The sequence below is a fragment of the Alexandromys fortis genome, unplaced genomic scaffold (genome assembly GCF_014885135.2).
Source record: "Alexandromys fortis isolate MF-2015 unplaced genomic scaffold, M_Fortis_MF-2015_v1.1 scaffold_50, whole genome shotgun sequence".
In the NCBI taxonomy this organism is placed as follows: domain Eukaryota; kingdom Metazoa; phylum Chordata; class Mammalia; order Rodentia; family Cricetidae; genus Alexandromys; species Alexandromys fortis.
Genome location: NW_026067932.1, coordinates 11,193,769 through 11,220,147, shown reverse-complemented (window position 1 = coordinate 11,220,147; position 26,379 = coordinate 11,193,769). Strand labels below are relative to the sequence as shown.

The window sequence follows — 26,379 nt, the reverse complement described above, 5'->3', positions numbered from 1 at the left end:
CATCATCATCACCATCATCATCACCATCATCATCATCAACACCATCTTCTCCATCATCACCATCACCTCCATCAACACCATCATCTCCATCATCATCATCACCATCACCTCCATCATCACCATCATCACCATCATCACCATCATCATCACCATCATCACCATCATCTCCATCATCACCATCATCAAATAATCAAATAATTGCATTATTTCCATCATCACGTGTTTTCCCTCATCATTGTCATCTTCATCCCCAGACTAGAGCTTTCAGCATATCTCTGAGGAGGGTTGCCCATGTGAGATGAGTAGGCATAGAGATTTTCACCCTCACTACCCCTGTTTGAAGCTCTCCACTCTGTAAGTGCTACCTGCTGTCCTCCCTGTCTGTGACATGAGCACCAAACAAAAATTCATTTTTTCCCCACCAGCTTCTCTGAGGTTGGGCAGCTTGAGTTCAGTTCAAGACACCTCTCTGAGAATCCATCCACTGGTAATTGTGTTTCTCAAATGTCAGCCATCTGGGAATTACTGTCATGATGTCTTTCATATCTGTGCACAGCTTGTACAATTTATTTACTTAATATTTTCTCTTTAAATTGCCTCACTTGTTCATACAAACAAATTTATTTTAAAAGGAAACTTTATATCAGCACCATAAATGGAAAACCAATATTTCCGCATGCTCATGAAATATACATAGTGATTAAAATTAAAAAGGTTCTGTGCATCACCTACAATCATCTTCTGTGACAGCCCAGGGGATGCTTCTGAAACCTGCCCAGCTCTTATATACAGCCTTCTAGAAGCTGAGACTGCTGTGAGCCAGGAATGGTTTCCCTGGAAAAAGATCACACATTCCAAAAGGGGGCTGCTTCTGCTCAAATCTATGCTGAGACAGCCCTTTCAATTGGAGAAGAAAGAAGGGAAAGAAAAGAGAAAAGGAGAGGGGAGGGTGTAAGAGGTAAAGAGAGGAGAGGAGGAGAGGAGAGGGAAGGAGAAGAGAGGAGAGGAGGATGGGGGAGGGGGAAAGTAGGAAGAGAGGGGAAGGGAGGAGAGGAGAGGGGAGAGTTTGTGTCAAATTGACAAGACCTAACCAGAACACAAGATTATATAAGTGGTAGCACTTGCTGGGGAGAACACACTGCCCTACTGGGGAGAGGAGACTTTCCCACAGGAGAAGCCGTCTGAAAGGTGGGCGGGGCTTCACGGGTGCAGCTTGTGTTGAGTTATCACCCTACCTTGGGTGACTTTTCAGTGGTGTAACTGTCTGCCCTATAAATAACTTCAGTAAACTCCATAAGCTAGTCTTGGGTGGAACCATTTCTTTGATCTGTCATTGATGTCCTTTCTGGGGTGATTATGCTGTGTGACTTTTCACAGGAAACAACATAATCCAGCACCATCATTACTCAGGGGTGACCACAACTGCCCACAGACTCCAAGTCAGTGTAGGGATGACACACTCTCTTAGGATATCACCTCTCTGTTATGTATGTGAGGACCTGTGTATGTTCAGCTCAGGGTCCTCCAGCTCTTAAGTTCAATAGAAAACTTGATGTTAGTCTGTCTTATAATCTTTGAGCGCCCAACCTACAGCATTTTCTTCAGTCTTTATGTCATAGAGAAATTCACTTCAGGCTGTTAATTTGTCATTTCAGGGACATTTGCTGAGCTGTGGGTGGTATACGAGATGCTCAGAATCAAAGTTCATTCAGATACGGCAGAGAGGACAAAGAGACCTTCCTATATTCTGGCTGTGCACCCTGGGGCGAGACAGAGATCCTTTTGCTTATTTGTGAAATGGGAAGTCTAACAATGCCTGGGTTGTATGCCATGTCCTTTCCACACAGGAGATTCAGAATTGGTGAGTGTTGTTACCTCAAGACTATACCTCAGTCAGCATCCCACCACAGAGACAAAATACCTGAAGGGATTAACTTAGAAGGAGGATGAATTTTTTTCTATGGTCTCTCGACTCTGCTGCTCTGGGTCTGTGGCAGCTCAGTACCTCATGGAAGGAGCATTAAGCAGAACCATCTTCACCTCATAGCATCCAGGAATCAGTAAGAAAGGCAGTGAAGGCTGGCATCCCAATATCCCTTTCAAGGACACCTCACTCCCAATGGCCACAGACTAGAAGATAAGCTTTCAATATATGCCATTGGGAAACTTTCAGGATAAAACATGAAGCCCCATAACAGGAGGGATAAAGGCAAGTGTTCCAAGCATCCCAGTGGCTGAGGGAAGTTCAGAGTCTTAATATGATTTACTGAAGAAACAAGCAAAGTGGCATGGGGAGACACCACAGCCTTCAGGGTCGGTCTCCTCCTTAGGGACCTGGCAACTTTTCTGAATGTTGTGTCTCTCCAGTTTAGCTCGGAGCCTGTAGGCTCTCAGAGCAAATGCAGGTTCTCATAGCTGGAGGAACAAAGCTGCACCTGGTACCCCATACTTATGGAGGGGGCTCTGGGATCTGAGCAGTGAGTGCCTCTTCAGGTGACTCCAGTGGGAATTTGGTTCCATGGTGATGGGTGGCAGATATTTCTAGCCCTTCAGCTAACAGGTGAGGCTGATGGAGAACATAGTGTTTAAATTCCTCTTGCTTCTACCTCCAGATCACAAAGTAGGGACAATCCGTCAAAAGCATATCTATAGATTTATCACAGCACCTGTATTATTTCTTGATGCTGAAACAAAATAATCAACAAAAGCAATTTAAGATAGGAGGTGTTTATTCTGGCTCACAGTTTGAGAGGCTAGTCCATCACGGTTGGGAAGGGATGGTGGCAGGGGTTTGAAGCATCTGGTTACATTGTAACCATCTCTCTTATTTATTTATTTATTTATTTATTTATTTATTTATTTATTTATTTATTTATTTATTTATTTATTTATTCGAGACAGGGTTTCTCTGGTTTTGGAGCCTGTCCTGGAACTAGCTCTTGTAGACCAGGCTGGTCTTGAACTCACAGAGATCCGCCTGCCTCTGCCTCCCGAGTGCTGGGATTAAAGGCGTGCGTCACCACCGCTTGGCTTCTCTCTCTTTTGAAGCAGCTGGTTACATTGTAACGATCTCTCCTTCTTGAAGCAGCCGGTTACATTGTAACCATCTTTCTTGAAGCAGCCGGTTACAATTAATGTAACCGTCTCTCTTTTGAATCAACTAGTTACATTGTAACCATCTCTCTCTTGAAGCAGCTGGTTACACTGTCTACAGGTAGAAGCAGAGAGATGTTTTGGGGCTTGTTTTCTCCTCATGCAGCCCAGGACCCTGGCTCATGGGATAGTGTCATCCACATTCCTACCTTGGATAAACCTTTCGAGAAACATACTTTTAGACACGCCCAGAGGTGCAGTCTATGGTGATTCTAAACTCATCAAGTTAACAATTTAGATTAGCAAACACGGCACCTGGGTTCCACAGACATCAGTTGCTGCACTTATCCTTACTATTTACTAAGAAGAGCTTCTGCTCTCAAATCTTTCATCCATGAGACTGTTTCAAGAGCTGAGGCTCTCACCTCTGATGCAAAAACAGTGGTTTCTACCACCCACCTGGAAAGAACAATCTTTGGATATGAATAACAGCTCTCTGTGTCCACACAGAGAGAGTGAGCGAGCTCCAGTCTGTGTTGATTCAGACTGCAGAAAAGGCCAGCCTAAATTACAGTGAGAGCCGAAGAGAATCTTATTACCTTCCTTCTATGCTGGGTCTTATCAGAGAATTCTGCACACCGACTTCAGGCCCAGATTAATGAATGCACAAAACACACTCGCAATTAGCAACACCCATTTGTGTGCCAACAATTCACATGTGAAAGTCAACATCCAATGATGACGTGTTTAATTTACACAGCAAATTACCCTTAAACACAATTTCTGCAGCACGTTGCTCCCATGGGCTGCCTGCTTAGGTAACCATGGATTTGCTTAGCAAATTCTTTCTTTGAACAGGGGCTGGGGGGCATTCTTTAAGGTACTCTGGGAATAACCTTTGTATATGAATGTGTTAAATGTGTGTAAGAATGTGTGTGTGTGTGTGTGTGTGTAGGTTAGAGGCCGACACCTGTCTATTCAGTTATTCTCCATCTGTTTTTTGAAACAGGGTCTTTCACTGAGCCTGAACTACTGATTTGGCTAGGCTGGGAACAGTCAGGACCCTCCTGTCTCCATCCCTACTTCCTGTTCCCAGGCATGAGGGTTACAGATGCTCTTTTGTGGGTGTTGGGGATCCAAGCTCAGGTCCCCATACCTGCCTTAGAATCACTTTAGTGACTGAACTATCTTCTGAGTCACGGAACTAACTTTTGACCTGTACAGAACTTTGTATTTGTGGTGTGGAGGCCTCTTCCCAAGCGATGTACACACAGACATGTTCCAACCCTATAGTCAGGTTCTATAGCTGGAAGGCCAAGGACATTTCCCAGAATTGAGAAGGTCCAAAAGTGTGGTATTCTGTCTTCTGGTGATGCTTCCCAAGGGTGTTGCTTGGGGCCTCGGCACATGCCCAAGACACCCTGAGAGTGTGTAAAATGTAAACATCCCTTGCCTCCTTGTGAATACCTCAGAATCTTATTCCATAAATATTGCGGCTTCAGAATTATGTGGTCATCAGCCTCACTTCTAGATTCTGCCATATTCTGTGCTAATAGAGGCACAGGACATGGGGCTGGAGAGATGACTCTGTCATCAAGAGCACACTTCCTGCTCTTTCAGAAGACCTGGGCTTGATTCTCAGCACCCTCATGGTGGATGACAACCATCTGTAACTCCAGTTCCAGGGCATCTGACACACTCTTTTGGTCTCCTTGGGCACTTCATATACATGTTGTACATATGAACATGTAGGCAAAACATTCATACACATAAAAAATAAATCTAAAAAAGCACAACATGACTATGCCATAATTTAAATGCAAAAGATTTGGTTTGATTTATAGTCTTGTATGTTATGCACTAAAAACATTCTAAGGCAGGGTCTCTAGACTTCACCAGACTGCCAACAAGGCCATGTTACTAAAAACTGTAAGACCAACCACACAAGCAGGAGTGAGAAGGTTGTTACTGGGGGTATCACATGACCAGAGGGTTTAAAGGGATGGAAATCCAACCTCCCCACCCAGAGGCCAGGAAGGCAGCTATTTCATGACTACTATGGTTTGCATAGGAGGTGTCCTCACTTAAAATGCTCATCTATCAGAGATTTGATTTCTGGCAGGCGGTGCTATTTTGGAAGGCTCTAGAAACTCCAGGAGGTGAGACCGAGGTGGAGCAAGTAGTCTCTGGAGATGGGTCCTTGAGGGTCTCATGCCCTTGCTTTCTTCCTGTTTTGCTCTAGGCTTCCTGTTTTCATGGAAGTGAAAAAGGGCCCCTGGCCACATGCTCCCCCCACCATGATGGTGAGCCTCATAGTTAGCCAAGTAGCACAGAACCAAGTTGCCAGCAGAGGGACCTTCTGAAACTGCCAGCCCAAACAGACCCCTTTCCCTTAAGAGTTTCTGTTAGATGGTTACAGTGAAAGAGAAGTAACGAATGGGAGCATTGACAGCTCCCATGGCTTGCCATCACAGAGATGTAGCATGTCCCCCAAAAGGGCCATGTCCTGGGTGGGCTCAGGGATTCCTCTAGGAGGAGGTTCAGGGTGGGTTCTGCGTCCAGAAGCTTCTCACTGCTCAGGATCTGCTGGAATCACTGTATCAATTTCTGCAGAGTTTAGTGATGCAGAAATCAACACTCCAGCTCACCAGGAACTGATAGACAGATAACTATTTGCCCTTCAACTGCGTCTTGAGCAAATGCAGTGGTAATCTCCTCTGCTTGGCGTCCTGGTTAGGTTTTATTGTCAACTTGACGCAGACAAGAAGTCCCACGGAAAGACAGGATCTCAACAGAGGAATTTCCAGGGCATTCTCAGACCAGATGGGCCAGTGGTCAGGTCTGTGGGGGAACTGCCCTGAGTGTTGATTGATTGACGCGGGAAGGCCTAGCCCACTGTGGGTGGTGCCATCCCCAGGCAGGTAGCCTTGAGATAAGAAAGCAGGCTGACCAGGAGTTGAGGACAAAACCAGCAAGTTACACTCTTCCACTCCCTCTGCTTCAGTTCCTGCCTCCAGGTTCCTGCCTGAGTGTGTGCCTGGACTTCCCTCAGTGATGGGTGTGACCTCAGTGATGGGAGGAAGCTCAAATAAACCCATTACTCCTCCGGACTGCTTTTGGTCAGGAGCATATTATCACAGAAACAGAGATAAATGGATAGAGTTGGTCTCCTGGAGAGCACAAGCCTGAATTAGGGGTACACAACCAATTATTCTTCAAACCTGGGACACCCCAACTTTAACTATTGCTCTGTCCGAGTTGTTTTTGTATTGCTGCCAGAATGCCTGAAAGAAACAAGAGAGGAAGGATTTGCTTTGGCTCACAGGGTTCAGTTTTCTGAAACCCTGGGTCCTCTCTTGGCCTCATGTACTGGGGCAGAAAATCATGATGGCGGGAATGTGTGGTAAAGGTTGTTCTTTGCTTCTTTGTGGGTGGGAAATAGAGAGGGAGGCATACCGGAAGACACCAGTGTGACATACATATATGTCCCCAAGGACACCCCAGTGATTTACTTCCACTAACTTGGCCTCCTACCTTTTGCTACCTGCCAATAATGCTATCTTATTATGACTTCTTCAAGGGATGAATCCACTCATTAGGACCAAACCTTCATGATCATTGTCTCTGGAAATACCATCACAGTCACACCCAGAAGAGTGCTTCCCAATCTCTTAGACATGTCTTATTTTTTCACAGTATTTATTTGTGTATTATATGTGTGTGCACGTTCCAAGGCATGCATGGGGGTGTCAGAGGACAGTTGGAGGAGGGGGTTCCCTTCTTTCACCATGTGGGTCCTGAGGATGGAATTTGGGTCATTAGGCTTGGTAGCAACACCTGAGCCCACAGAGTGAACCCAATGGTCCTCCCTAGGCATGTTTAAATCTGATCGAGTCAGCTAGCAAACTTGACCTCACATCTTCCCTTATTTCCTTTATATTTTTGGGTCCCTCTTTCCTTTCTTTTGTACTCCATCCTTCCTGCAGCCCTATTATGTACCACATATCTGACGTTCCTCTGCCAGTGAACAAATAAAATATTTGTACTGTCAGGAAGAGAAAACAGCTTCCAGCAGGGAGAGAGACAATAAAATAAATAATGAAGTGAAATGTGGAGTGTGATTAGGAGAGGGGAGATAGGGGGTTATTATGGGTACTGGCTTTTTAATTGGAGTAATAAAGATGTTCTAAAACGGACCATGGTTGTGGCTGCACAACTTGTTAAATAGACTAGAAATGATTGATTTGTGTGCATAGGCAAGTGGCATGTGAATTATGCCTCAATAAGGAGACTGTGGAACCACAGATGTATGAAGTATGCTATAGGATGGTAACTGCTGGGCATGACACTCCAGAGTGACAGGGATGAAAGTAGCCATGGATTGATGGACTGGGTGCTTATGTCTTCCCAGTTCACACATGGAAGCCTCAGCCCTCAGTGTGAGACTGAGAAAGTAGGGCCTTTGGCATATGCTTAGGATTGGGCAAGTCCAAGAGAGTGGGGCCCTTGGGGTCTTATAGAAAGAGGAAAAACCGCCCCCACCCCCAGAGTGAGAAGTTACCAACTGCAAGCCAGGCAGAGAGTCCTCACCAGAAGCTGAGTATCTGACGTTGGCTTTCCCAGCCTCAAACACTGTGAGAAATAAATGACTCTCCCTTTCCCTAATCCCTGCCTCTGTGTAAGCACGCATGTGTGGGGGCATCCCTGCCTCTGTGTGGACATATGTGTGTGAGGGCATCCCTGCCTTTGTGTGAACATACGTGTGTGAGGGTATCCCTGCCTCTGTGTGGACATATATGTGTGAGGGCATCCCTGCCTCTGTGTGGACATATATGTGTGAGGGTATCCCTGTCTCCGTGTATATCCACATGTGTGAGGGCATCCCTGCCTTTGTGTGGACATACGTGTGTGAGGGTATCCCTGTCTCCGTGTATATCCACATGTGTGAGGGTATCCCTGCCTCTGTGTATGCACATGTGTGTGAGGGTATCCCTGACTTTGTATGGACATACATGTGTGAGGCTATCCCTGTCTCTGTGTATTCACATGTGTGTGAGGGTATCCCTGCCTCCATGTATGCACATGTGTGTGAGGGTATCCCTGCGTCTGTGTATTCACACATGTAAGAGGGCACTCTTAAATGCCAGAAGAGGTGATCAAATTCCTGGAGCTGCAGTTACAGGTAGATGTGAGCCTCCCAACATGTGTGCTAGGAACCAAATTAGAATCTTCTGCAAGAACAGTAAGTGCCTGTTGACAGAGGTTTCTGTCCTGCTCAGTCCTGCTGCCATTCAGTCCCAGAGAAACACACAGAGGTCTACATTAATTATAAACTAGTTGGCCTATTAGCTCAGGCTTTTTATTAACTAACTCTTACATCTTAAATTAGCCCACAATTCTTGTCTGTGTTAGCCACATGGCTTGGTACTTTTTATCAGTGAGACTTTCTCATCTTGCTTCCTCTGGGTCTGGGTGACGACTGCAGACTTAGCCTTTTCTTTTCCCAGAATTCTCCTATTCTGGTTGCCCTGCCTATACTTCCTGCCTGGCTACTGGTTAATTAGTGCTTTATTAAACCAACACAAGAGACAAATCTTTGCAGGGTTACAAGACCATTGTCTCACAGTAAGTGCCCCTAACTGTTATGCCATCTCTCCAGCCCTAAAGACATGCCTTTTGACCCACCCTGTGTACTCTACTGTTTTGTTTTAATAGCCTGAAGTAAGACAAGAAGTTCTTAAAGAGTTTTGTTTCATAGAAAGGCACGGAGAGCTGTTTTGGCTGGGGGAACAGTCAGTGCAAAGGTCCTGAGGGTCCTGACAGCAGTTCTGAGGTCTTTGGTTTATCCTGTGGGTCAGAGAGGAACCAGTGGAGTGTTCTGAACTCAACAGAGAGCTACTCTGACATGCGTGCTCAACAGATGCTGTTGTAGACATCAACAATGGGCACTGTTTAGAAAACATGCATATTGCCTGCAGCAGGCAGGGTGCCAGGCCCCGAGACGGGCATCTGTGCATTCCCATATCAGAACCATACCCTGTGTCAGCTGAGATTATTTCTTCAATCTAATCAAAAAAGAAATTGAGGCTCAGGGCAGATGAGGAATGGATTTCTCCTGCAGTAACGACAGAGCTGGGAGATTTACCAGGCCTCCTTTCTCTAGAGCCCCCACCTTTCCATTTTCACCAGTACTGTTTTGCACACACAGTAAGCATGCAATAAAAGTGTACTGGCCAGATCAGCATGGGCACCTGTGGCGTGAAAGACTGGCATGTCACGTTGGACGCAGAGAGGCTAAGTGTCAAGGGCACCAGGCTGACGAGCTGGCATCCACTTACTGAGCTCAGCGATGCTGCCTACACGTGTGGCCAGCAGGGACTGTTCAATGGTCCTCAGCTCCGACTGGCTGAACATGGGTAGCTCTCCTGGCTTGCTGGGCCGCTGTGGGTCTCGGTGCAGGTTCAGACTCTCTGGTAAGCTCAGCACACCTGTGGCGGGGAGACAGAGAGAAGAATAAATTGTTACTTTTCAATTCACCAAAGGAGAGGAACCAAACCCCCAAAGGTCAGAAACCGAGAGGGGAAACGCATGCTCTGGACTTCCAATGCCTTTTGAGACAGGATAGCACATAGAGCTCAGGCTAGCCCCAAACTTGTTATATAGCCAGGAATGCCTCTGGCTTCTGAGTGCTGGGATTACAGGTGTGCACAACCACTTCCAGTTTATTTGTTGCTGGGGATAAAACCCTGGGCCCCACCCATGCTAGGCACACAGAAACCAACTGAGCTGCATCCCCAGTCCAGGATCTCTTTTAGACGTGGATCTTGAGTTTAACAAACATGTGAGCATTTATCTGGACACTGCATTTCCAAAGGCCATGAAACAGAATTGTTCCCTGGCCTGGCAACGAATCTGTCCACTGAGAGATGCTTTATCTCAACCCAGAGATCCTCATCCTCTCTCCCAGAGACAGCCAAGCATTTTGGGGCTGGGGGCAGTCTGAGGAATTCCTTCATTGGTTCAGTAGATGTAACTGTTGTGGACAGGCTGTGATCTCTAATGCAAGGCTTTGAGATTTCTCTGTAGAGATGCATATGGGAGCGGGGTTTGGGGGAGGGAGTCCCTAAGACTTCTGTACCTGGTACAATGAATGCCTACAGAAGCCCTCAGAATACAACACTCTTCTCTCCCACTCTGCTCTGCAAACCTTCAGTGATGACCTAACATATAGCTGTGGCTGACCCAGAGGCATTTACCTATCCCTAGCCACCTCAGGAAAGACAGTGTGTTGCTGCTTCTTGAATTTCAAGGCTGATTAATTGACTTTCTTTGATCAAGGCCATTGTTAACAGATGGGGTAGAATTGGCCCTGAAAAATGCTTGTGACATTGAACCTTGCTATTTTGAGCTCTGCCTTTATCATGAGCAAAACATGCCCGGGCTTGCTGGCTCATCTAAGGAAGGTGAGAGAAATACACACAGTGTTAGCCGAATAGAGAGGAGGGGGAGAGAAGAGAGAAAGAGGGAAGAGAAGAGAGGAGAGAGAGAGAGAGAAGAGAGAGGAGAGAGAGAGAGAGGAGAGAGAGAGAAGAGAAAGGAGAGAAAGAGAGAGGAGAGGGGGGAGAGATGGGGAGAGAGAGAGAAGAGAGAAGAGAGAAGAGAGAGAAAGAGAGGAGAGAGAGAGAAAGAGGGAAGAGAAGAGAAGAGAGGAGAGAGAGAGAGAGAGAGAGAGAGAGAAGAGAGAGGAGAGAGAGAGAAGAGAGAGGAGAGAGAGAGGAGAGAGAGAGAAGAGAAAGGAGAGAAAGAGAGAGGAGAGGGGGGAGAGATGGGGAGAGAGAGAGAAGAGAGAAGAGAGAAGAGAGAGAAAGAGAGGAGAGAGAGAGAAAGAGAGAGGAGAGAGGGGAGAGAAGAGAGAACAGAGAGGAGGGAGAGGGTGGGGGAGAAAGGGAGAGGGAGAAGGAGAGAACTTTGATGCTCACAAAACAACCTGGGGACAATAAGGCAAGATCGACATACAAGGGCCCAATGATGGAAATCAGCTGGCAGAGGGAGAGGGAGCAGAGCGTGAAGCCAGCCGCTCAACTTCACTCCTCATCCTGCTCAAATCACAGATCTCAGCAGCCCCACCCTTACCCTGCTACTCATTAAGCTGGCTGAGACCAGGGAGAAGGCGGCTAGAATAAACATTGTTTTGAATGAATGATAACAGTGGCTAAAGGATACAAATGCCCATTCGATTTTAATATCCGTATAGTCGGGAAATGATAAATTCCCGTTAAAGACTGTTTCCAACTGCCTATTTGTCAAACACTTTGTAGCTCTGAAGAATGCACTCTGTATCACAGCCCAGAGCACAGCAATACGCTTTTCATGTTTGCCTTCGGAAATCTTCCACAGAAAACTGTCTTATTGTGTGATGTAGCCTGTTTTTGTTTTTCCCTTCTCTTCTGTGCATTATCAACAATAAGAAAAGCAAGTGATGGCTGTAGCCCCTCGGGAGAGCTCTGAGGACCCACTAAGGAGTTGGAACAGGCAGTGTGTTTGTGGAACATCACAGCCTGGCAGGCAGACCAACCCAGCCTCACTATTCACCGGATCTTTCCGTTTTCAGGGAAGGCCAGACCTTCAGAGGGATGCCCACTATGCAAGGGACCCTTCTGTTTCTCTCACATCCTCCTATTGGACCTAGGCAGTGATGTTCTAAGTCTTCTTCTTCCTCCCTCTCTCACATGACCTGTAAAGTCAGAGAGCAGCCAAGCAGCTGTTGCCATGACAATCTTGGGTCTACCCCTCACTGAGGTCCCTGATGTCTCTGTGACTCTAGCTCAGAGACTTCCTACCCCTCTTGAAAAGGTCACTACAAATGATACCAGAAAATCAAGACTCATGTTAGGAACTGAGGCAAGTTTCACAGACTCCTCACTTGCAAGGGGTTAAGGGCAGGATCAGGGAGCAGAAACAGCCAAGAGTGAGGTCCTGAACATGAGGGAGGAGGAACAATGGAGTGTCATACAATTCCTCAGGCATTCCTAGTGACTCGATCCCGTGGTTGTCATCCCTGGCTGTGCATTATCCCACATCTGCAGCCCACACGATGCTCCACAGGGATCCACAGGCACAGGACAAGGAAACTTGAGTCTGGAACCCTGAGCCTCATCCTAGCCTGATGCTTACTGTGCTTGGTCTTGGACAGGTCACAGAACCTCTCTGGACCTCGGTGTCCAGAAGTGGGAAGGTGGGCCAAGCATTGGCTTCTCCTTTTCCCTGAGGCTTCAGGGGAGGGTGGTGAAATGAGATCTTGTAGGCTATCTTTCACGTGCTAAGCAGAAAGGTCCTCCACACGTGGCCCTGAGATGAAATCAGCATACAACACCCTGCCTCGGGGTTTCTTCATATTTCATCATCCAGATGAACAATGTCCCTTCCTGTCCCTTTAGAGAGTTATGAAATTCAAATGTGGAAATGTCATTTATTCAAAAGTGCTTTAAGAACTAGATGATAGAGATTTATAAAATGTATAATTGATCTATTATGCCAAGATTTTATATTAGGCTTTTCTTTTTGAGAACTCCATATAGGGTGTCTTAGTTAGGGTTTTATTGTTCTGAAGAGACACCATGACCATGGCAACTCTTTTTTGTTGTTGTTGTTTTTGAGGGTTTCTCTGTGTAACAGTCTTGGCTGTTTGGCTCTCCTGGTCCTTGCTTTGTAGACCAGGCTTGCCTCGAACTCACTGAGATCTGTTTGCCTCTGCCTCCCAAGTGCTGGGATTAAAGGTGTGTATCACCACCACCCAGCAACCATGGCAACTCTTATAAAGGAAAATATTTAATTGGGGCTGTGTTACAGTTTAGAGGTTTAGTCAGTTATTGCCATGGGAGGAAGCACTGAGGTATGCAGGCAGACATGGAGCTGGAGAAGGAGCCAAGAATTCTACATCCAGATAGGATTGGCAGGCATCAGGAAGAGAAAGCGAGAGCCATTGGGCCTGGCTTTAGCTTCTGAAACCTCAAAGTCCAATCCCAGTGACACATTTCCTCCAACAAGGCCACACCTCCTTAATAGACCACTCTGTACGAGCCTACAGGGGACATTTTCTGTTATTTTGTCTTTTTTTTTTTTCTGAAGCTGAGGACCGAACCCAGGGCCTTGCGCTTGCTAGGCAAGCGCTCTACCACTGAGCTAAATCCCCAACCCCATACAGGGGACATTTTCATGAAAAATCACCACATAAAACTTTATACATGAACTGAAATAATTATCTTTTTCTAATGTAAGAAAATATCTAGATGAATATGAAGGTCAGAGCACTAGAGTTCAGTGTCTGATACAAGTCCGTTATTGCAGCTGAGGACAGAATGGCTCGGTGATTAAGACCCAAGTTCAAAATTGAAGTTTGGAGGCAGGTGGGGGAGATGGCTCAGCCAGCCAAGTCTTTGCTGTACTCATGAGGAACTGAAAAGATCACATAAAAGACAGATGTAGCAGCATGCATTTGCAACCCTGGCCTTGGAGGGAGGTGGGACAGAGACAGGCCCACAGAGCTGAGTTCCCTCTCAACATGGAGAAAACTTCTACCATGTCCAGGCAGTTTCCTTGGCTGCAGAGAGCAGCTAACAATGGTTGCTGTGGGCTGACTGTGCTGATTTTAAACACAATAAGATACTGAGAACCTCTGGCCTCCAGTGTGAGGGCCTCATCGATACTCTGCACTACCAAGCATGAAGTCTCATCCGTTTACTCTCTGGATTCAGTCTTGAGGGTTATCTTTCCAAAGTCTTGTGTGACCAGAGAAAGAGAATCTTTTGGTCAGGTCACTCAGAATGCATGGGAATCTTGGATACAACATGTCCAGCACCTCCATCTGTCAAGGGGGCTGTCAGTCTTTCTGCCTACTTCCATTTTGAGGTCACAGCACAGCCCTGTGGCAAACAGAGTGCCTCGCCTTCCTCTATCTCATCACTAGTCATGGGTCAAGGATGTATTTCCCCACAAGGAGAAGACCGTGTTAGCTATCCCCCATCCCCCAACCTCAGCCGCTCACCCTCAGGAATGACACCGGTGATGGGGTGATGATGGAGGAGGAGACCAAGCATACTGAGTACCAACTCAGTTAGACACTGTGCCCAGCACTTTCTATGTTTAGATTAAAATGTATTTGAATTCTCGCAGCTATACTAGATTAGGAAACTCCTCTCCTCTCCTCTCCTCCCCTCCCCTCCCCTCCCCTCCTCTTCCCTCCCCTCCCCTTCTCTCCTCTCTTCTCCTCTCTTTTTTAGGCACCATAAGATGACAGTATAGAACTCTCTGGATTCCTACGACCTTCCTTTGAACCATAGCAATAATACTCAACATACTTTTCATTTTTAGCACTTATGGTGGCTTGATACTCTATGACTACATTGGTATTTTCTGTGAGTAGCCAATAGCTATGCCATTGCAACAGAAGAAGCCAGAATCAGGAGATGCATGTACCATGCAGGGGGTCGGCATGACTCCATAGGTCTGGTGGTCTGGGCACAGGCTTGGGCTCTGTCTCATCTGCCTCCGGCTGCCAATGAGAGTTGACTGTACCGACCCTGATGCCAACCTGAACACCATCTTCCACTTTACCACCTTCCATGGAGGTTGCTAGGCTCCAAGTTGGTTCCTCTAAGCCTGCCCCTCCCTCTGCAGTGTTTGGATAGTCTGCCTCATGGCTGGCGGAGAGTCAGGAATGAGATAATATATAGAGACAACCTGGCACAGGGAATGGAGTCAATAAATGTTTGCTAATAAAGTAAGTAAATGAAGTTCTTTGGAGCTAAAGATTTAGGAAAGCCAATAACCCAGTCACTGCCAGAAGGCTCTCTTTTACTGTGAATTTATGAAGAAAAAAAAAAAAAAAAGAAATACCAGAACTTTTTTTTCCTTCTACATCACCAGCTTGGAGCTCCTGGGTTTTTTGTTTGTTTGTTTTTGTTTTTTTTTTAAAGACTTGGCAGCAGGAAGAAGATTTAGAACCCACAGTCTATGAGAAGCAGACCCTTCCCCCTGGTAGTCTGAGCACAGTTCCTAGCTCACAATTTGCCCAGGAATGGATTTCCTTCTCAGAGATCTTTCTTAAAAATGTTGGACCCAGGGCCCTTAAGAATGAGAGTGGAGGAAACCTAAATGAGGAGTCTTTCTAGAAATGTGGGTATGGTGTCAGCCAGGCTAGTAAGGAAGGGCGTGGTGATCTTCTGAACAGGCTCAGCTGTGAAGACAGACCTGCACTAGCGGGGATGCCAGGCTAGTAAGGAAGGGTGTGGTGACCTTCTGAACAGGCTCAGCTGTGAAGACAGACCTGCACTAGCGGGGATACCATAGAAACAGAGCAGAGCACACATCCCTTGGGGTCCTGTGCAGTAACCCTGAGGCGAGCCCAAGGCCGCCTCACAGCTTCACAGGCTGCCTAGGGACTTCACTGAGCAGTTCAAAGAGCATGAGTTCCCAGTTCTGGAGGCCGGTTTGGCCCACGACACTGATGCATTTAGTTAGCCTCCCCTTAAGTACAGGCTTCCTTGGGAATACTACAGAATAATGGAGAACATTCTAGCATAACCCTCACGGGGCCACTGGAAGATTAAATGAGTGAAATACAGCTTGCTCTCTATAAATAGCACAATAATGGCAGCTGTTATTATCATTATAATTGTGGTTGGAGGACAGTCCAGGAGGAAACAAAGGCTCAGAGGCAGGTGCTCTGCACGTGGGGGAAGTGCCTGGAGCCGAGGGTGCAGAGGGGGCAAGCAGATAGCCAGAGGTGGCAAGCAGACAGCCAGATGCGGATCTGGAGGACTTTGGTCACTGGCCACATTCTAAACCTTCACCTCCAGAGTGCTATGCTATTTTTGTCCATAGCCCAATTCCTAGAAACCATGGTCTGACATTGGATTTCTATTGCCTTCTCCCCGCCTCCATCTCTACTTACATTGGTCTAGCAAGTTCAAGGTTATTGTTCTGAGCCTGACTCCCGATGCCACACACATGCAGGCCCTGCTTTTGCAGGAGATTTCAGTCCAGACAGCCAGCGAGACATTGAGAAGCTTAGCAGAGACTGCTCCGAGCAGAGACAGAGAGGCAGGACAGGTAGGCTGGAGCCACAGGCAGGAAGTGGCCCAAGGTGACCCCCACAAGCTGTCCTTCCCTCTGTGAGCTACAAGCTCACAGAGATGGGACTCTCTCCAACTGGGCTTAGTTTACAGTGGCTGCTATGTCGTTCTGGATACTTTGTATAAGAGACCAGGTACAGAGACAATGGCATGTCAGTATGGCTCTAACACAGAGGACATAGTGAGAATACTAACTGCAGGAGCAAGAAGCCAAAGGTTAAAAACTCAGTTCTGATGTGGGATTCCCCTCTGTACGCCGTGAATACATTTTATTACCATTGGTTAATAAAAAAGTTGCTTTGGCCTATGGCGGGGTAGGATTGAGCTAGGCAGAGCACACTAAACTGAACACATGGAGAAAGAAGGCAAGTCAGGCAGATATTGTGTAGGTGCCAAAGGAGAAAGACGCTAGAACCTTACCGATAGGTCACAGCCTTATGGTGATACACAAATTAATAGAAATGGGCTAATTGAAGATGTAAGAGCTAGATAGGGATACGCCTAAGCTATTGGCCAAACAATGTAGTAATTAATATAGTTTCTGTGTGATTATTCAGGTCTGGGTGGCCAGGAAATGCATAAGCAGTCTCCTACATAGTTCATTCACGCATTAGGTCAACATTAGCTGAGTACCTGCTAGGTGCCAGGCAATGCTCTAGGTGCTTGGGATTTGGTAGCAAAGTACTGGAGATTTTTGATATTTTAGTATTTATGTTCTAAATGAATGCTCTAATATATGATTAAATTATGTAGGCAATAGTCAGTAAGTGTTACTTAGGAAATGGCAGAAAAAGAGGAAGGGGTAAAGAAGCCGCCTAGGCAGAGGCTTGAAGGAAGTGGCATGTGTACCTATCAGACATCTCGGTGGAGAGCAGGGCAACAGAGGGACCAAAGGGTGATGGGTGCTGGACTTGTTAGGGAAAGGATCAGAGTAACTTGGGAGAAGTAACTGGCAATAAAGCACTGAGGATGGATTGGATGAAGCCTCATGGGGGACTCCAAAGTGTTGGGAGCAGTGAGACCCCAGATCCTGAATGTCTTGTTTTCCCCTGATCTGAGTGCCTACAGCTGCTCTGAGCACGAGACCTTCAGGAGTTCCTGATGGCAGGAGAGTGGTTTCTGGTGGGTTTGGCTGGGGCATGGCTATCTCTATATAATCTGCCCCTGAACACAATAAAGGGGGCATTCTTGGGGAATTCAAGGATGACCCGTGTCGCTGTCTCTCTGTCTGTGTGTCTGTGTATTTTAACCTCCAGCCTCTTGGCCTGAAGCTTGTGAGCTGGGTGCCAGCGCACAGAGCGCAGACACAGGGGTGCGGTGCGCGGCACTAAAGTCTTTGGTTCTAACCCTGAACAAGGCAGGAACCACTAGAGTGGAGAAGGATGGAGCTGCCAGCAAGCTAGAGCAATGCAATAGCCATACTGTTCTCTGTCTCTCAGCTGTCTAGGACTCGAATGCTGCCTGTGGGCTCCTTTAGCTCAGCAGATGTCTTAAACTTGACCTCTTTGGTTTCTCTAGGCTCTCAACACATATCTTAAGAGAGATCTCAAGATATCGTCTTCTATCTTCACCTTCACAGCTCAACCAGCCCCTGGATTTGACTGAGAGGGACCCCTGGCATGATCCTTGTGCCCTCGGGATTTTCTAATGACCTTCATCTTCGGATGAGTTTCCCTTTCCCTCCCAGGATGCTGAGATAAAGGGGTTAGTCACAAGTTGGCATCCTTTTTCTTAGATGTACCTTTACCTTTTTGCTCCCACTGTAGAATTCACTTAAAACACCTAGACTGTTTTCAAAACAATGACCATAAAGTTGCACATAGCCATCTGAAAAACCTAAACAGAGAAGCGTAGACAGACCCTCTTTCTTTCCCTGTGCTTACCCACTCTCCCAAGTGAGTTTATTACTAGTTTCTGATGTAAGATCTTTCTGTCCATACTCACCCACCCACCCACTTACTCTTCAACATTTATTAAACCCCAAAAATGTACGAGTTCTCCCAGTGGATGTAGGTCTGATGGTTCTTGCCCTCACAGAGCACAGAATCTAGCCAGAGGGACTAGCATCCACCTAATGAACCCACAAAACACCATGCAAGTACAAGTCTGCAAAACGCCACGAAAAGTCCATGTGTGTGTGAACCATGTGAACCAATGTGAAAACTAGAAGGTAGTATCTAATTTAATTTCATATACTTTTAAGTAAAAGAATGCTATCTGTAGTCATTAGTATCTGTTTCCCTAAATCAATCTTCCTGATTCTAAATCAGTCTCCACAGCTTTCTTATTTTAAATAGAAAGTCATATTCTCACTGATAGAGAAGTTCCTCACATAGTAAATGTCGAAGGAGGCTGCCTGTTCATTCTCAGCCTTCCAGAGTTCCAAAATAACTACACAGAAACTATATTACTTACAATTCTGTTTGGCCAATAGCTTATGCTTATTTCACCTCATTTTTATCTCTTAAATTAACCCATTTATTTTATTTTTTATTCTACCACAAGGCTCACAGCTAGCAGCTTGTGTCTTTCTCCTCTGGCGGCTCCATGGCATCTCCTCACTCTGCCTTCTTTCTCCCAGCATTCATTTTAGTTTTCCTGCACCTACCTCTCTTCTGCCCTGTGCAGGCCCAAGACAGTTTCTGAATACAATGGTATTCACAGCCTACAGAGGAGACTCCCACATCAGTCAAGAAATCACACCTTTGCTGACATGTGTCCTGCACAAGCCCTTCTCAGTTTCCCATCTGTCCCTGTAGTGTGTTTATAGTATCCAACCAGGAGTGTTTCCATTCAACTTAACAGGTTCAGTCTTTTTCTCTATAGGTTTAGGGTTGTGTTTAGAAAGTGCTTCCTCTATAACGAGATGAATCAGTGGTCAGGACACTTGCAGGGTGATCAAAAAGGATGTTCAGATCACCAGAATCCATGTAAACGCTGAGTAGGTATGGGGGCCTTCCAGCCTTGGAAGACAGAGATGGGATTCCAGGAGCAAGCTGGCTAGGGATACTAGTCATGTTGGTGAGCTCTGGTTTTGATGGATGGAGAGACCATGCTTCAAAGAATAAGCGGCAGAGTGTCTGAGGAAGAGTTCCAGCATCAGCCTCGGGCCTCTATATGCATGCACAGACTTGTACATATAAACCCTGAGACATACATACACACATGAACATAAGAAAAAGAGAGAGTTTCCCTTAGGCAAGATTACTAAAACTTAAGCATGTTTCTGATGGTAGTTTTAGTTTTGTTATCAATATTAAAACTGTGATCTATCTAGAAGGAATTGGAAATCATATTTTTAATTTTTCCAAAGTACACAGTCAAATGTGTCCCAATCTACTGGATATGCTACCAAGTAACCAATCAGCTGTGCTGCTGTCTACTGGATAAGCCGCCTTTGACCCAGTGATTTACATCCACTCTCTCAACCACTGTATTTCCAGGTACAATTGAGTTCACGTCCATATTTTCTACTTTATCCTATTGATCTCATCTTTTCCCCAGTATGGGAAATAAATTGCTTCATTATCGAAGCTTCATAAATGCTTTAAAATCAGAAAAGATTAGTCTTGATCTAATCGTTCTTCTCTTAACCTTTCTTTTAAAATGATACTTTGAGCCTATTTTTAATCTCATTTTCTCTGATATTAATTTTAATTCTGAATTAGATCTCTGTGTGCCATTCAGAGTGAAGGCGATTGCATTGGAAAGGGAAGTCAATGGTGGGGTGGTGTGAATGCCCAAGTCCCTTAAGACAATGTTTGAATACACATTATGCTTCCTGAAACACATTTAGCCGCCCCCCTTTGTTGTTCCCAACTTCCTGGTTTTACCATTCCTCATAGGGACTGGCTTCACAGGCACAAGTGGAATTCATGAATGAGTCCTGGGTGGAATTCTTTGTAGAGAAGAAAGATCAGCGTCAAGGAAAGGTGTTAAAGCAACATTAACACCCTCCTGGGTATCTGTTGCAGAAATTAAAGGGAACTGAAAAAAAAAAAAAAAAAAACGGAGGGTTTCACACCAGTTGCCAGCAGCATTTGATGCCAAGGACAAACACTCACAGATCTGTGTCCTCCAGGGATAGATAGAAACCATTTCTAGGTAAACGCGAGGATCCGGCTAGAGGGGAGGCTGCCGTGCCTGGCTGGCTTCCAGTGGGGGATTTCTTTCCAATAGAGCTTCCACATAGCAAGAGGATTATTTATATGCATCATGAAGCCCCTTAGGGTCTGCAAGATCCCAAGTCACCCACAAAAGATTAAATCACATACACCCCAGCTTCAGCGCTAAGTACATTTAATTGTATTCTATGTCTTCAAAGCCTGATTGTTTTTTAATTAAACAGCTCGATGATAGATTTATTACTTATTTGATAAGATATAGTAGAGAACTATCCACTGAAATGTTTCTTTTTAAATTTATTTATTTATTATGTATACAATATTCTGTCTGTATGTATGCCTGCAGGCCAGAAGAGGACACCGGACCTCATTACCAATGGTTGTGAGCCACCATGTAGTTGCTGGGAATTGAACTCAGGACCTTTGGAAGAGCAGGTGATGCTCTTAACCGCTGAGCCATCTCTCCAGCCCCCTATCCACTGAAATGTTAATAAATGGAAATAGCCTACGGTTGACGACACAGAGTGACAGAAGTGTGCGTGTGTGTGCATATGTGTGTGCGTGTGCGTACATGTGTGTGCATGCGTGTGCGTGCGTGTGTGTGTGCGTGTGTGTGCACGAGAGTTGACTGTATCCCTCTGTTAACATAGTACAAATACTAATAGCACATAAAATCACAAGTCTGCCATTTGCAGCAGCGCATGTGTATAAAGATATAAATAACTACTTGGCCTTTCACAATCCATCAAAAACACAAAGATTACTAAATTGGCTTTTAAAAACATTAGAATCCCATTAGGGCAAATTCAGCTGCTGACTATAGAGCCAAAAACCAGCCACAAGAGGTCTCTAAATTCTCGCTTTGTGACTGCTGATTAAAGTTAAAGGTACCATGCTTCCAACCAGGTTTTGGGGCCTGCTGGTCGGTGGGTGGGGCAAACACTAACCTTTGCTGGGGAAAAGAGGCCCCATTCCACTAGACACATAGAAGGATGCTTCTGGGGGCCATGTCCAGTTGAGGGAGTTATCAAAGCACAGCATTCCTTGAGGAAGCTCGGATGCAGCTCCGTGGTTCCCAGCTCCCCACATGAGCCAGAGTCGGAAACTGATGTACAGAGATCACCTGTGTCGTTGCCTCTATGTGGTGGCTCCAAAACACGTATCTGCCAAACCCCCAAAACCTGTGAGTGGGACCATATTACATGGGCTTGGAGTCCTTTCTCAGCCTGGTGGCAGAACAGCTGAGGGAGACCAGGACACATCGATTGTTCTAGTTTCATTTCTGTGATTGTGATAAGACACCCCACCAATGCAACTTTAAGAAAGAAAGTGTGCCGGGTGGTGGTGGCACATGCCGTTAATCCCAGCACTCGGGAGGCAGAGGCAGGCGGATCTCTGTGAGTTGGAGGCCAGCTTGGTCTACAGAGCGAGTTCCAGGACAGGCTTCAAAGCTACACAGAGAAACCCTGTCTCGAAAAACAAAAATAAATAGAGACAGAGGGTGGGGGAGAAAGAAGAAAGGAAAGGATGGAGGGAGCAATGGAAGAAAGGAGGAAGGAAGGGTTTATTCAGTTCACATGCCAGGCTATAGGCCATTATGACAGGGAAGACAAGGCAGGATCTTGGAGCTGCTGGTCACATCCACGGTCTCAGAAGAAGGAGATGCAAGCTCAGAGTACCCAGCCTTCCCTCTGAGTTTACCAATCTAAGACCTAGAGCCAGGGAAAGGTGCTGCTCCAAATGGGCAGGTCTTTTCATCCCCACTAACACAGTGGAGACAATCCCACCCAGACACACCCACAGGCCAACCTGATCTAGATACTCGCTCTTTGCGACTCTCCTCCCAGTGACTCTAAACTGTCAGGTTGACAATTAAACCATTACACTGATACACAGAGACAGCCTTGTGAGGAGGGGAAAAGGGATTGGAGTGGGTATCTACATGTCAAAGGGCAGCCGACAAAACTCGGGAGAGAAGATGCCAATCCTTCCCGGCAGCCTCCACAGTAACCAAAGCCGTGGATGCCTCATCTCAGGCTTCCAGCTTCCAGAGTACAAGAAAACTCACATCTGTGCTTAGAATCGATTGTTTCTGCGGCAAGAGCTGAGTTCTCTCTGGGTGTTAAACACATCTGACTGCTCTGAGCCAAGAGCCCATGACCTTCCCCTCTTGCTTCAACGACCTTCAGTGGCTCCTATTGCCTAGAGATGAGATGGAAACTCTCTACCCAGGGCTCAACGGCCTCTGTGGTCTCTGCCTGATCCAGCTGTCCAAACAAATTCCGTCCTACTCACAAGCCCACAAAGCCACTGATGTCCCTGGATGTCTCCGCTCACATTACTTTTCTTGACTCTAAGCTGTTCCCTCAGTTTTCTCCAGGAAGACATAGCCTACTTTTCTGGGTGTAACGCTACATTGTTTCCCAGGGCAAGCTGACCCAGACTCCCCTAAGTGCCCCCAATTCTCCATTTTACACAGCAGGATTTGTGCAAATGACATTTGGGTGAGGACAGAAAATAATAGTACTCATGAAAAATAGGAGTTAAGATCTTTGTGACAATTTCTCCAAGCCAGGCACTATTCATGTCGTGAATTATTCTAATCCTCATACCTCTAAGTAGTTCGCTTGATAATCATTGTACAGATGATAAAAAAAATGGGGGGCCCAGAGAGGTTAGGTTTCTTTCCAAAGGTCACACATCTGGGGTTACAGTAGGGGTTGGGAATTAATCCATTTAACTTCAGAGTTTGCACTGCTCAGAGAGAAAGGCAGGGGCTTAGCTGGGAAGGACATAGGGGCATGTCTGAGATCAGTGAAAAGCCAGAAGCAGAGAAATGACTTTGGTCCAGAGTGCACAGAACCAGGCTGCTGTTAGCAGCACAAGAGAAGATAATAACAGCCTAGGCCAGGGAAGCGCTGTGACAAAGTTGGGAAGCGCGGTGGCTGCACCAGAGGCACCTAAGAGTTCCAGATAAGCCAGAGGGCCTCAGTAGAGTAGAGGCCTGGTTGCACAGTCCTGTCCAGCGAGGTGACTTCTGTAGCAGGTGGGGCAGAAGACACACAGTCTTTGGAGACCCTCCAAAGCTACACAGCTAACACAGGTCAGGGCTGGTCTTGGACTGACTCTCAATTCCAGATCAGGGGCTCTGAGCTTCATAACTGGAAGTCACAGATAGGTCAGGCTTGAGGGCTAAGAATCATTCCCCTAGAAGCCTGGAGTATTGGACAGGATGGCTGTGGGTGCAGGGAGCACCAGCCAGGTAGCAGGAAGTGAGAGGAGGATGTCTGGGAGTAGCAGGGGTGTGCACTAATCTGCAAAGGTGCTTATCTTGTCCCCACTCCCAGCCATCATCAGCAGAGACAGTCTCAGTGGTGACACAGTGCCCCCTCCCACCCCGCCACACCTGAAGGATGGTTAACCCTAGGGAGCCAGGGGCTGGTTAGAGGAACATGCTTTCTATCTGAGCTTTGCAAGCAGGTGCTTGCTCACACAAACACACAGCCCCTGTGCCTATACACACACATACAAGCCCAGTTGCCTATTCATTTGCTGTTGGCGTGTGTGCTCAGCTATCTTCTGGTACAAAGCACCTCGCCACAGAGAAAAACGATCCACTCCTCTCCCTGAGGGAAGTTTCTCAACAGATGTGATTATGCATCTTCAGAGTTTGTGTCTGTTATTTAGAAGCAGCGAGTCGTGAAATCACAGGCCCCAAAAGCTGGGAAGCCACAGATATTATGAAGTACGGCTGCCGGAGTCAGCTGCTGGCATCTCCAAACACCACACATGCCATGGTGGTCCTTTATCAGAGTTGATGCTTTTTCATCGTGATCCAGAGAGGGTTGGGAACTTCCCTCAGGTCACACAGTGTTGGACAATGGAAACTTGCTTCCAGTGGGGGCTGACATATCAAGCTAAAGGAATCAGAATGTGGGGTTGTGTTCCAATCTTTATGGCCAGTGGAGTAATGTTCTCCAATGATGTTTACCATATACTCACCAGAATCTATGGCTGTGAATGGGGGTTTCAAAGTGGCAGGTTGAGCCCCTCTCTCGGATTTCCAAAGGGACCTAGTGCAGTGATCACCTTGCTCTTAGCTCACTGAGGTCCTTTTGGGCTTCCTACCTCCACAGCATGAAAACTGGGTCATTCTGCCGGGAGGTCTGTGTGGTGGTCATGAAGACTCCGCATTCATGTTAGACTGAGCCACGCGAGAGGATTCTTGGGTGCTGGGCCTGGTGGGACCATCCTTAAGTGGGCATCACTAGCCTTCCTGGAGGCCTGGTCAGCAGCTGCATTGATTTACACAGTAGGACATGGGCACACAGGGGATCAATACCTTAAGATGTGTATAAGCCGCAAATGGGAAAGGTTTTTCCCATAGTTCAAGAAGTATGCATATAGAGAGCCTCTAGGAGGGGACTGTGGGTTTGGATTATGACATCCCTGTTGTCCCTCTGGCCCCTCTGACCCCTACCAGAGATGATGGTCTCAGGATGGTTGTGCCCAGTTCTAGTCATATTATAGTCTACATCTCACAGGAGCTGTCACCTCCTAAGGTTTCCGGTAGCTGGGCCTGGCAAGCCCAGCTATGACCTCCAGAGCAAGTTTGGGCTAGTCTCTGATTCAAAGCTGGTCTGCTTGTGTAGCGCGTAAGTGTGGGAACACTGGTGTGGTTGCGCCAGGAAGGTAGGATCTGGCTCCCCCACAGGCTGAATCCTTAGAGGAAGCAAGGGCTGATTCACAGTGAATCATCTCCAATCACACTATGGCGCTGAGACAACTGAGGAAGGCCCGCCCCCTTCCTGCTGCCTCTTCTCAGATACCAGGAGAGGGCTTCATTGGTGAGGACACCCGGTGATATGGGGGAGCCTTGGACTACACAGGTCCAGAGAGGCTGGCTGCTTTGGGATCTGGGAGTCCCTTCTATAATGGGATGGTGACCACCAGCCTATTCCCTGTCTGCAGGTCCCAGATTACTGACAACATCACTGTGCCTCTGTAGTCACCTAACAGGAGCTGGAGCGAAAAGGCCTGTTTTGCAGGTTCTGAAGGGCCTGTGACACCACATTCCATGCTCTGAATAAGAATGAGCCCATAGGTACATTGCCTCTACCCAAGGACATATCCCACCCCACATTCGTGCAAGTAACACAAATTAAATGTGCTCTCTCTCTCTCTCTCTCTCTCTCTCTCTCTCTCTCTCTCTCTCTCACACACACACACACACACACACACACACACAACTGGAAGTAGTAGGAGGGCTTGGGACAAAAGGATTTGGTAAGAGGAAGAAAGGCATAAGAGAAGACGATGGGAGAAAGACTTTGGTCAAAGAACACTACACACACACACACACACACACACACACACAAATATGAAGTTGTAAGGAACAAGCAAATTAATGATTCGCAAAACCTAGAGTGATCCTCAAGGCCCTGCTCCAAGAGAGGCTGGGCTTCCCTGAAAGTGTTCAGCAGGAAGGGAAGGTGCTGCCTGGGGACAGTTCAAGCTCTGGGAGGTGTCAGGGCAGGAGGTGGGTCTTTGGATAAAGTCCAGCTCCCTGAGACAGAGCAGGGTGAAGGTGGATTGGCCCTCAGGTATCTGGAGAACACTGTGATGAATTCTTGATTCTTGGCACCTGACAGCTGGGGCCACCTTGTTTCCTGGACACACCCTGCACGGTCGTGAGCAACCTGTGCCCTAGCTTATTTACAAAGCACTCCTACCTTTTGCCAGGCCTGGGCTCCTTGCTCTTCATTCCCCACCAGGCTCCTGACAGCAGAGAGCCTGTCATAGCCCATCTTCTTGCATGAATGTGGAGAGACTGGGCATGGGTAGGATTCATTTGTAGGCCTGGATCTGGGCTGCTTGTTGCTCTCTGAGACTCCCACTTCCTGCTCTAACTAGGACCCAGAGTTCAATTCTCTTGTCTGGGTCCTTCTCTTCTAACCATGTGGTTCTAGCAAGGCATTCTTCCTCTCTGAATTCCTATGACTGCAGAGCAAGGGGGGTAACACCTCTTA

At 46.8% G+C, this 26,379-nt stretch overlaps 1 protein-coding gene across 3 annotated transcripts in view; it reads right to left on the bottom strand.

Moving 5' to 3' along the window:
* Window positions 1–26,379, bottom strand: part of Abtb3 (ankyrin repeat and BTB domain containing 3) — a 245,625-nt gene that overhangs the window by 94,613 nt on the left and 124,633 nt on the right. For all 3 annotated transcript variants that reach the window (XM_050145663.1, XM_050145665.1, XM_050145664.1), the window contains exon 2: window positions 9,432–9,581. In XM_050145663.1, coding sequence (XP_050001620.1) covers window positions 9,432–9,581 — 150 coding nt within the window. The remainder of the gene's footprint in view (window positions 1–9,431; window positions 9,582–26,379) is intronic.